Genomic DNA, 12,898 nt, shown 5'->3' with positions numbered 1-12,898 from the left:
AGAGTATGTAAGTAAGTTGCAGGCTGCCCTACAAAAAGCCAAGCTTCTTTCAACGAGTCATTATTGATCTGATTTATTGGTGGTCTCCACATCAGTAGGTGGTAAATCTGCTGGGTTTTAGTATAAATTTACAATGAACTATCAAGGTGCTGAACTCCATCCCACAAATAGCTTCAGGACCTTGGATGGGTCCTATGAAATTCAGACTAAGGGGCTGTACAAGCAGCCCTGAAGAGGTGGCCTCCAGCCACTCCTTCTTTAACCAGCTCAGGGCTGCATCAACATCATGCTGCGGCCCAGGTTTGGGCTTCAAGGGTGCAAAAAGGTACTGCAAAAAGCAGCTCCTTTTTGCATTCTCAAAAGGGTGCTATAGCCACAGCAGCACAACTAAATGGTGCTCCTTCAGCACTGTGTCATCTGGACGCAGTGCCGAAGACACACCATGATGCTGCGTACCATCTGGAGTAGTGCGCGGTTTCAAGGCACCCTGGGAGGCGGAGTTGGGGGGGCATCAGCAGGACCCTAAGCCCCGACTCGACCCCCAGGCCGGCCTTTCAGGCCAGTCTGTACAGGGCTTACGCCCAGAAGGCATATGAGGGGATCCACCAGCTGCTGCCATAGGAACCACTAGTCCCCACTGCATTTGGACACCCAGATGAATCTCATACTGATTGCTTCTACGCCCCATCCACCTCTCTACCATGTTTAGTTTGGACTGTTAATAGGATAATATCCAACAGAATAATGTTAAATTCTGCAGCTGGTTTCCAGTTGCCAGTTCTCAACATAGCTTTTTCAGTCTTACATGTTCTTGGTCTCTCTAATCCTGGATCAAGAGTAGAGGGTATTAGTTTCCTCTTGATTGCACTATCATGAGAACAGTCCAGAAGAGGGAACTACAGGTATTTCTCACCTAGCAAGAAACTATCTTTGGAGACTGAGGAATGAAACTTCTGAATCTGCCAGAACTGTAAATTCACATCTAATAAATTTACCAAATCTCCAATGCTCATGAAGAAATCCAGTGACACCTTCGATACTAATGGGGAGAAGGAGGATAAATTTCTGGCATAAGTTTTCATGAAGTAGAGTCTACATCTGATTACATGGAGTTTATACTAGAAATTTATTTTTTGCCCAGTTAGTGTCAAAGGTGCTACTGGATTCCTCTATGTATTTTAATGCTAAAACACAAGTATCTCTTTGAATATTTTTCATAATGTAACTATAATGGTAACTAACTACTTTTGAGAGCATGGTAGCCATGCTGTTGTTGTGTACCTTCAAGTCATTTCTGACAGGGTGTTTCTTAGCAAGAATTGTGGAGGGACTTTTGCCTTCCTCTTAGGCTGAGAAAGTATCACTTGATGAAGATCACCCAGTGTGTTTCTATGACTAAGCAGATATTAAAACCCTAGCATTCTTGTTCATCTCTCAAACCATTACACCATGCTGGTTCACAGATGCATTCATACACTCACATATTCTATAATGTTACATCACTAGGAGATATCTTTGTATAGCACAGTGTAAAACTTACGTCATTATATAAATAAACTTTAATAATAATAATAATCTTCAAAAACAATTGATTCTTAGATCATCTTTAAAGAGAATTTATGTTTCAGCCTGCATTAAACTGGTTCTCAAGCATAACAGATCATATGATTTACACTTTCAATGTCCTCAATGCAGAAGGGATTCCCCCCCCCCCCCCCCGTGTATCCTCTGCTTTATCATGTTTCTGCTAAAATTGGGTACTTACTGATTCCCACAGCTGTAATCAATTTAACTGCAAGGTCTGGGATTTCACACTGCATAAAAAATGGTTCCAGCAGATAGCGTCCAAATGCCAATGATATTACTGCTGTGGCTGCAGGACTACAGTATTGAAAGAAAGAGACAAAGGAAAACTGATCACTTTACAATACATGCCCACATGTTTTACTGCATGTAAAAAAACGGTTATGTTGAATTATCCATTCGCCTTTGCGTGCTCAAACACACACATACAAGCTATTCAGATAATTTCTACTTTGGATAAGCTAGCAAATTAACCAGTTCAGTTGACAAAACAATCTGCGGTTTAATACACTGTGTTAAAGACTTGCCAAGTTCTCACTTCTACTAATGCCCAAGTGCTATGAGACTGCAGCTGTTTAGGACCATGCCCTTAACAAATCAGCCATATTAGGCAATAGAGATATATAATATCCTATTGTTTGTTCCAATTTCACTATTTGCCTGGTGCTGGATGTCTATCAATTAGCAGAAAATAATCATGGACAACTGAAGCTATCATTCTACTTCACAAATATCCTGCTAGAATAGTTCCTCTGTTCTCTAATTTTCCATTTGTTTCTTGTCCATTCTTTCCAGTCACAGCTTCACATTTGATCAGGGATGTATGGGGATAGATAATAATCATTATTATCTTTATTATAGGGCAGCAGTGAGCAATTTTTGAATTTCACATTCCAGTAGGACTCTTGATCTTATAGGATTGCAGCCCTATCATTTCTAACCATTCTGCCTATGGCTGATGTGAACCCCAGTCAAACAACAACTGAGGAACCACAGATTAATCACACCTGTTACAGAAGATACCTGTTACAGGAAAAATGTGACACATAGTATGTTCATCCTAGAATTATTGTCAGCATGTTCACATGAGGATCACATATCGTTCTTAATCCTGCTTTATAAAGAACAATTGATTCAGTAATATTATAATCCCAAACAATGGGCAAATGCATTTTATTGTAATGTCTAAATGTCTAAATTCACTAATTATATATATATATATATATATATAGAGAGAGAGAGAGAGAGAGAGAGAGAGAGAGAGAGAGAATTAGCCAGTAAATAAAAACAAGGTACCATAATGAAGCATAAGTAGTTTTGAAAACTTGATTTGTGTTAACTATGGTTAGATATGATGTCTGAACTATCAAATCACAGTTTGAACTATTCCTTCAGTTCAGTTATGAAATAGTGACAGAAGCCATGAACAAGTGGGGAAAGAAGCTTTAAACTGCTTTTTGTTTGATGGAAGATCAAGCCATCATTGACGTTCTATAAACCACAAACCATTGTTTGGCACGGAGCCTTTTATTATTTGCATCCTTAATGGCATACAGCTTCTCCATATTTTTCTGGTGGCTCACGCTTCCAAAAGAATAGTAAGCAATATTTAATATGTGCATTTTTGTTATTTAAATTGTAAACAGGTTTACTTATTCTTCAGTTCTCTATCTGTAGCTTGGGATATTAGTAAATAAATTAACCATGACTGTAGATGTTCTGTTCAGGAGATTCACAACACAATGTTGTACATAACCTACTGGCAGGCTTCCTGTTGGCGTCTGGGTGGCTAATGTGTGAGCAGAATTCAGGACTAAATAAGCCTTTCATCTGATCCAGCCTGGCTCTTTTTATATTCTTAATTCTCTTCCACTGTGTTCAAGGATATACTCACAGGTAACTTGTGTAGGACCACATCCCTCATAAAGGAAGAAGCCAAGTGGGAAAGATGAACAAATGGGAAGAAACAACTTGCTGTGATTTTTGAGGATCAAAGGAACCTAGCTTTACATTTAAAATGAGACCTCTGTACCATAATAGAATTTGTTGCTGTTTCAAGCATTGGTCATTGCACTCAATTAACACAAACATTGATCTGGGTGTGCCATATTGCCATCTTCCTACTGTAAATGAGAATTTGGTTCAATCAGGCCATGGTATGAGTGAACCATCTTTGAAGATGATGCAATGTTTTCAGATGAGACAATATGTGTGTGTGCCAAACAGTCAATGCACTTTGTACAGCAGTAATAACTGTTCCATTGGCGTTTCCTATACCAGTGGGCTTCTTACCGTTACAGTTTTTTGAGCCTATAAAAGCTGCATTTTGGGGTTATTTCTAATAAACTAATTTCAGTAGCACTCTAGGTTAAAACAAACTGTGCAAAACACAATTACTACCACTTCCATTTTGAGTACCCACACAATCACATTATTTGACAGCTGCAATGGTAGCAAACAGTAAAATTGCAAGATTTAGAAAAACTAAAACAAAATGCCTTTATAATTTCCCTGCTAACACTGTTTATTGAAATGAACACAACCTCTATATTTAGCAGGAACCTCTTGTACATACTTGTGCTTAATCTCTTTCATTTCTTTATTCAGTCATGACAATGTTGTGTTGTCAAACAAATAGCTATGGCAGGAATGGGAATTGCGAGGCTTCTCAGAGAGTGTCAGACTACAACTTTCCCTGATCCTAAGTGTGCTCAAAAGAAGCATTGTAACACACCAAGACTAAAACCTAGCTCTCTCCTTTTCTTAAGCAGGACATTCTTCTATTCACATTTACCATTAATTCTGAAATCGCCATTTTACAATGATTGATACTTTGAAGTATCTAAAACCTCATTGAAGAAGCAGACGTTGCATTTTGTGGATGTAGTAGGTGCTCCTGCATAACCATACCAGCTAGGCTTTCTGCTCCATCCACTTTGATTAGGATCTCAGCCAAGGTGATTCCACAACTGTTACTGCTGGAATATACATCACCCAGTTGACTCTGAACTCCATTCTTTCCTGCATCCCACATTCAGTGGTCTCAGCCTCATAAAATCTTGCCATAACAAAGACAAGTCTATATTTCCTACTTCTGCTTTCAGATTTGCTCTCATGTTGAGGGTCCTTACCAAACAGTATGCACTGAACAAATACTGTTTTGGGTATTTAGTGACCTCTCAACTCTGGCAAATAGCCAATCTTGACTAAACTCAACAAATGTTTGAAAAGAGCAGTGTTGATTACAACATCTGAGACTTGAGGGAGGATGTGATAGCTTGGGGTTATACCCTCCATCTCTCCCAATTTTTCCAGAATAGTCTTGAATAGTTTTTCCAGGATAGTCCTGGTTAATTCACTGCCAACCCACTTTTTCAAATGTCCTAAATTTTTTCCTATTCCTCCTCCTCCCATTTTATCCCTTTGTCCTCATTTTACTTTGGTTGCTGCCAAATAAATTCAGACTGCAGTAGTAGTTTGCACTCAATTAAAACAACAAGGAAAAGAGGAGGAGGAGGCGGCCCAGTAGGCTCACGTAAAAGCAAACTGCTGCAGATGTCCTAGCCTGTGTGTTCTTCTTCATTAATAACTATTGCCATGTTGCCCACATTCTGATATTACAGTCAGCCCTTGGTATACGTGGGGGATCCGTTCCGGACCCCCCCCCCCACATATGCCAAAATCCGCATATGCTCAAGTCCCAGTCTATCCAATGCACGCACACCACAATTGTACACAAAAGTCCTTCTCTTCCCCTTCTCTTTCCCCCCTCCTTCCTAACTTCCCTCCCTCCCTCCCTCTTTCCCTCCCTGCTTACCTGCTGGGTTGCTGCCCTGCCACCTCCACATTCTCGCTGCTGTCGCAGGAAAAGCCAGATGCTGCTCTTGAAGGTCAAGAGGCCTCCAGGCTGCACCCGGCCCTTTCATGGTGGTGGAAACTTGGCTTCGTCCTCCTCGCCACTGCCACCATCACTGTAGAAGGGCCAGGTGCAGCCTGGATGCTTCTTGGCCTCCAAGAGCACCACCCAGCCTTTTCATGGTGGTGGAGGCGGCGGAGGCCAAAGTCGCGAGGAGGCCAAGCCTTGTCCTCCTCGCTGCTGCCGCCACTGCAAAACAACCAGGTGGTGCTCTTGAAGGCCAAGAGGCCTCCAGGCTGCACCCAGCCCTTCTACAGTGGCAGTGGCGGCGGTGAAGAGGATGAGGCCAAGCTTCGTCCTCCTCTCCGCTGCCGCCACCACCACCATGAAAGGGCCAGGTGCAGCCTGGAGGCCTTTTGGTCTCCAAGAGCAGCACCCAGATTTTCCCACGGCAGCAAGAATGCGGAGGCAGCAGTGGTGTGGCGACCCAGCAGGTAAGCAGGGAGGGAAAGAGAGAGGGAGGGAAGATAGGTAGTTAGGTGGGTGGGTGAGAGGGAGGAAGGGAGGGAGGGAGGAAAGTTAGGAAGGAGGAAGGAAAGAGGAGGGGAGGAGAGGGACTTTTGTTCCCAATGGCGGTGCACATGCACGCGCGCCGCCATTGGGAACAACTTCCAGGTTTGCCATGCTCATATGCTCAAAGCCACGCATGGCAAATCCGCGGATAAGGAGGGGCGACTGTAATTGGCCACACACATCCTGATTTTCCTCTGTGAAATTTTGGAGGACATGTAACTGGGGAGCCCCAAAACTGAGGTTGCCACAGTATGAAACTGAAAATGTGTCTGTAAGCCAATTTAGAGTGTGGAATTTGGAAGCAGAAGACAGGGGAAACATTAAACACCTCATTTCCTGCCCCTTGCTTCTCTGCTCTGAATTCTAGCCTCAAAAGCAGCTTTTCTTTATGAAAACATAACCAGCACCAGAGGTATCTCACACACATTTGCATATCATGTTTCATTATCATCTGAAAATTTGCACTGTATTTTAACAGAAAAGATATAGAAACATAAGAGGGTATAAAACTTATTGAAACAGCACCTATTTATTGATAGCAGCTACCAGAAACATATAGTTTCAGCAAAGATGGTGCTTGACTTAGCTACAGGTCTGAACAAGCATAACTCCCAAGTCATGCACTAGTTTTAATGATTCAAAAATGGTCTGCCTTTATTTGCTTCATGTGCTGAGTGTGGGCTGGGTAAGCATTTGCTAATTAATTCAGTGCTCTTGTGAGATTGCCAGAAAAATGACGTTTTTGAAACAAACACCAAGCTCATCGTGACTCTGCATTGTTGTATTTAATAAAATCCTTTGTTGTTGGGTACAACTTGTTATGTAGGTGTATGTAGCAATAGAAATGAGCTGTCTAGAATAAAAGAAAAGAGGAAATGAAAAGGAATGTTTGTTTCACTGGGCTAAGTTACGTTCAGTAAATGACACCACAAATGCAGAACTAGGTAAATAGATCAAGAGGCCAAACTACCTAGAGATAAACTGATTAGCCAATCACTCAAACTGTGTTTGTTTGCTGTGATAGAAAACCTGTTTAAGAGACCCACAATAAAGTGTCTACCAGTTAATCCACATAGCCATCATACTATCTATTATTATAACAAACAAGCTGTACAATTGTGGATTTACAGTGGTATGAATGGGTAGCTGAATGGAAGTGTTCAGTAGCACTGAACCAGTTTAGCAAGCTGTGCTACCTTTACACATAGAGGGGGGGAAATGTTAGAGAAAGTGTAATGTTTTCTGAATATGAAAGAACACAGTTCCACTTTCATATACATTTTACAAGACAATACCTATTAGAATGTTATTAATTTTTTTCTGGACAACAGGGACAACTTTCATACTACTTATAGCACTATGATTCTGTTTTAACTGCCATGACTACATCTCATGGAATCCTGGGGTTTGTAAGTTTGTTGAGGCTCTAGAGCTCTCTGGCTGACATACTGACACTTTACAACATAACTGACATTTAACTGATATTTAACTCTTTACAACCCCTTTGTTGTTGTACCTTCAAGTCATTTACAAGTTATGGTAACCCTAAGGCAAATTTATCATGAGTTTCTCTAGACTTGGCAGGATTTGTTGAGAGGTGGGGGTTGCCTTTGCCTTCCTCTGCAGTTAGGAGAGTGTAACTTGCTCAAGATCACTCAGTGGGTTTCCATGGCTGAATGGGAATTCAAACCCTGGTCTCCAGAGACATAGTCCAATGCTACAGGAAAAGAGATTCCACTTCTACATTAGGAGGAACATTCTGACAGTAAGGGCTGTTCAACAGTGGAACACACTCCCTCGGAGGGTGGTGGAGTCTCCTTCCTTGGAGATCTTTAAACAGAGGCTTGATGGCCATCTGTCAGGGATGCTTTGATTGAGAGTTCTTGCATGGCAAGGTGTTGGACTGGATGGCCCTTATGGTCTCTTCCAACTCTACAATTCTATGATTCTATGCTCAAACCACTGCACCACACTGGCTCTTTACAGTTCTTTGCATCTGAGAGTGGGGTCGTTGTTTTGAGCATCTTCAGCATATGAAAGCATGCCACCATAATGTTACTTAAAATGTGGGTGTGTTTATGCACCTTTTCTGATTGTATCTGGAGATCTGCTGAAATATAACTATTATTACAAATAAATAAGCTCCAATACAAAACACCATTCAATGCATTAGTGGTGGACTGCAAAACTGCAAATCTTTGTTCATATCAAATATTTAATTACAAATTGAAAATGTTTGGGCATTGTTGATATTTCTTGCAACTAAAACCAAATGAAATCAACCTGCTGAACAATTCTGTATTTTATAATTTTTCTAAGCTTTTATAAAAGTATTACAGATCCAGTTATGTAGCCCAGTAGTGTCTAGATATAAAATCTTGAAAAGCAGAAGGGAAAAACAGAAGTTAAAGAACAGGATGCAATGAACTGTGTCTACCCACACCATATTTAAAGCTGTTCTTTGACATTCAGAAACATACAAAAAGTAGAACAACAAGAAAAAGAAAGTGTACCGTATGACGAGCAGTTCAACCCAAACTCTTACAAAAGCAGGCAGTGGGCCAAAGGCTTCAAGGATGTATGTATAGTGCCCACCAGACTTCTTGATACTTGTGCCCAGTTCAGCATAACAGAGAGCACCTATGACAATACAGTAAACCATTGGTCAGGAAATAAAGATCAATCACATTTATCTAAAGTGTAATATTCTAAATCACTTTTTCACTGGCTGTCATTTCTTTTAAATGTGAAGAAGTAATAGTAAAACTACCAATGGAAAGGTTTACTGTAGTTTACTGTGGGGTTTGATAACACTAATAATGTCCATTAATAGTGTAGATTTTCTTAATACAGTTTGTGTCTCCATTATCCAGAATTCTGAAATACAAAGTACTCCAAAATCCAAACAAAATTTCATGGTTGGCTAAGATGGTGTTGCCTTTGCTTTCTGATGGTTCAATGTTTACCCAAAAAATTGTTTCATGCACAAAATTATTTACAATATTGTATAAAATTACCTTCAGGCTATGTCTATATGGTGTATTGTTGTTCTTCTGTGCCTTCAAGTCTTTCCAACTTACAGCAACCCTAAGGCAAACCTATCATGGGATTTTCTTGGCAAGATTTGTTCAGAGCAGGTTTGCCATTGCTTTCCCACTGAGGGTGAGAGCATGTGACTTGCCCAAGGTCACCCAGTAGGTTTCATAGCCGAGCTGGGAATCGAACCCTGTTCTCCAGAGTCGTAGTCCAACACTCAAACCACTATGCCACACTGGCTCTCCTATAAGGTGTATACGAAACATAAATGAATTTTGTATTTAGATTTGGGTCCCATCTCCAAGATATCTCATTATGTATGTATATACAAATATGGGTATTCCAAAATCCAAAAAAAAAAATCCACAATCCAAAATACTTCTGGTCCCAAGCATTTCGGATAAAGGAGACTCAACCTGTAATGCAGATTTTCACCAGTTATTGAATGGCCACATTCTTTTTTTATTTAATTTATTTATTAACAAGTCTTATCTAAGGGTCAAACTCCATGTTTAAATAAGGCAGGTCAAGCATTTCCATCTCATGTTATTTTTCTAGGCAACTAACTAATATTGGCCACAGGAGAGTGTCTGAAAGAGGGCAACCAAAATGGTGAAGGCTCTGGAAACCATAAAGCCCTGTGAAGAGAGACTTAGGGACCTGGGAATGTTTAGCCTGGAGAAGAGAAGGTTAAGAGGTAATACGATTGCCTTGTTTAAATATTTGAAAAGATGTCACATTGAGGATAGAGCAAGCTTGTTTTCTGCTGCTCCACAGAATAAGACATGGAGCAATGGATGCAAACTACAGGAAAAGAGATTCCAGATCAACATTAGGAAGAACTTTCAGAAAGTAAGAGCTGTTTGACAGTGGAACACTCTTCCTCGGGGAGTGGTGGAATCTCCTTCTTTAGAGGCTCTTTTTAAAGAGAGGCTGGATGGCCATCTGTCGGGAGTGCTTTGATTGTGAGTTGCTGCATGGTAGGGGGTTGGGCTGGATGGCCCTTGTGGTCTCTTCCAACTCCAGGATTCTATGACTCTAGTATCCACTTTTTTATTAAAGATTATGTCCTAAATTCAATCACTAATTCCAATCAGGGTAAATCCAGTAAATCAATGGAAATTTGGTAAATCTGCAAAAAGATGCAATGCACACTGAGATTTCTGCACATAAGTGAAAACCTCAAATTAGTTTTACTTCTATAGTTTTACTCCTGGTCTAAGAGTATGTTGGCTACTTGCTTTTCATTTAAATTTGAGAATTCTGTAACTAAGGGGCTGTACAGATCCTTGCTGGATCGGAGCTGTGGCAACTGAACACCGTGGCCCCAATCTGGCCTCTTTGCAGTGGAAAAAGGAACCACAAAAAGCGGCTCCTTTTTGTGCAGCAGAAAGGGTGTGCTAGCCACTGGTGTGGCATCTTTTTGCTGCTTCTTTGGCACAGCACATTTAAACGCTGCACTAAAGATGCAGCGTAACACCAACCACCATTTGTTCAGGCAGGCAGTGTGGGGACAGCATGGGGGGGGCGTATGGGTGGCCAGCATGCAGACACTACATCCCCACTCTGCCCCGAGGCCAGCTCTTTATGCCTGTCTGTTGAGGCCCTGAATCTCTTCTTGCAGAATCTACAAATAATGAAAATAAAAAATGAAACAGTTTTGTGGCTGTAGAAATCATTTGTAGTCCAAGCTGTATAGCCAACATTGGAAGCACTTTTGCAGGCCACACTTTCTAACACAACATATATATTTACATGTTACAAAGATCCTAACTCCTAAATCATTATCTCCACCACTGCACACATCCATGAGGAAGCTCAATTAGAAAATGGCTTAAATATAAACACATTCCACATTCTGTACTATTTATAATGGTATGATTTTGAGAGTGACCCTGAAAATGTACCTGTAGATTATTGTTTGCTTAAGTACTATATGTTCTGCTTCTGATAAAAAGTCATTTTGACTTCATCCACCTGTATGTTTAGCAAGGGTTGGTGAAGCCTGAACTGTGTTCTTTAACTTGCATAGTAGGTTGACACAAAGTAACATACACTTATTTCACTTCCTTATGCCCAAAGTCAATCAAATTCTTTATAGAATCTTTTTAAAAGAATTGTTTAAAAAATCCAGGGCAACTGTAAACATATGCTGGCTCCCCAGCAGTATAAGCAGATACATATCTAAACAGAAGTAAATCCCATGGAGCCTGATGGGGCTTTTTCCAGGAAAATAGGTGTGGAATTATATCTTGGGTCCTACTTTGATAGCTTCAAAACCTACTTTGAATGTCAGGGCTCACTGCTAGATACACAGGTATAATAATGGAAATAAACATTTCTCTAAGCAGTATGGTCTCTTGGTTAAGGTGTTGTAAATTCCACTGAGCCAATTAAGGTTGCTTGAGGCAGGAAGCAAATTCACTAGACTATATTTGGTTTTTGCAGATAGGCCTACCACACAGGGTTGTTGTGACAACACAGTGGAGACAGAGAAGAGTACTGGGTTCATTAAGGAAAGTATACACACACACACACACACATCTTAAAATAAATAAGCACAGTCTGTGTACCAATCTTTCCTTTCTGACAAGGATTATTATTGAAAGATTCCAACTCAGCATGTACAAATTCTTTATGGATTTGAAAATTCAAAATCTTTCTTTTTAAACAAAATCAGTTTAATTCTTCCCACATCCACATCACTGCCTTCTTACCAGCAAATAGTTCAGCAGAGATTTACTCCATTGAAAATTATGTCTAGCCAATGGGGAACCAGGCATGTATTTTACAGGTGTTCTTCAGATAAAGTAGTTCATTTCCCTTGCTGCCTACCGTCCATGAAAATGCTTCAACTCATTCACAGCACTACAACAGAAAACCAATACAAACTGCAGACTTTATGATGTGCTAAAGGAGTCTCTTCTCTCTACTTACCTTAGGGAGTTGTAAGGAATAACATTTGGTCTTAAAAGTTCTTATAAAAGTATTCAGCAGAGTTTTGCATGACCAGATGAATGCTTGCCAAGCAGCAAAATATTACCTTCTTTCTCCCATTAAAAAAAAAAATACTGAAGCAGTATTAGTGAGCTCAAACCAGCCTCTTAAATCTCAGTATCACACACCTGCTGAATACCCCAGCAGAACAATTAGGAATTTTCACAAACTTACCAAAGAGTGACAGAATACCACAGACAGTCCAGAGAATCAAAGACAACCCCACACTGCCTGTGTGCTGGAGTATTCCTTTGGGAGAGATGAAGATTCCTGCTCCAATGATAGTGCCAATTATAATGGATATCCCTCTCAGTAAAGTCACTTTCTTCTTCAGCACCACTTTGTCTCCCTGGGCTGCCTTGGTGTGGCAGTCAGAGAGCAACTTGCCATTTGATTGCCCCTGAAGGTAGCTGCTTTTAGAGAGCAGAGTTTTGCATGACCAGATGAATGCTTGCCAAGCAGCAAAATATTACCTTCTTTCTCCCATTAAAAAAAAAAAATACTGAAGCAGTATTAGTGAGCTCAAACCAGCCTCTTAAATCTCAGTATCACACACCTGCTGAATACCCCAGCAGAACAATTAGGAATTTTCACAAACTTACCAAAGAGTGACAGAATACCACAGACAGTCCAGAGAATCAAAGACAACCCCACACTGCCTGTGTGCTGGAGTATTCCTTTGGGAGAGATGAAGATTCCTGCTCCAATGATAGTGCCAATTATAATGGATATCCCTCTCAGTAAAGTCACTTTCTTCTTCAGCACCACTTTGTCTACCTGGGCTGCCTTGGTGTGGCAGTCAGACAGCAACTTGCCATTTGATTGCCCCTGAAGGTAGCTGCTTTTAGAGAC

At 40.6% G+C, this 12,898-nt stretch overlaps 1 protein-coding gene across 2 annotated transcripts in view; it reads right to left on the bottom strand.

Moving 5' to 3' along the window:
* Positions 1-12,898, bottom strand: part of SLC7A11 (solute carrier family 7 member 11) — a 71,357-nt gene that overhangs the window by 58,078 nt on the left and 381 nt on the right. Inside the window, exons 2-4 of one of the 2 annotated variants that reach the window (XM_042467641.1) lie at positions 12,221-12,470; positions 8,527-8,653; positions 1,766-1,881 (exon numbers count right to left, since the gene is read on the bottom strand). In XM_042467641.1, coding sequence (XP_042323575.1) covers positions 1,766-1,881; positions 8,527-8,653; positions 12,221-12,470 — 493 coding nt within the window. Of the gene's footprint in view, positions 1-1,765; positions 1,882-8,526; positions 8,654-9,030; positions 9,090-12,220; positions 12,471-12,898 lie in introns of those variants that run through there. The other variant, XM_042467642.1, reaches the window with a different exon arrangement.

Source organism: Sceloporus undulatus, chromosome 5 (genome assembly GCF_019175285.1).
Source record: "Sceloporus undulatus isolate JIND9_A2432 ecotype Alabama chromosome 5, SceUnd_v1.1, whole genome shotgun sequence".
Classification (NCBI taxonomy): domain Eukaryota; kingdom Metazoa; phylum Chordata; class Lepidosauria; order Squamata; family Phrynosomatidae; genus Sceloporus; species Sceloporus undulatus.
Note: the sequence above shows the minus strand (reverse complement) of the source record. Positions and strands in the feature narration are given on the sequence as shown.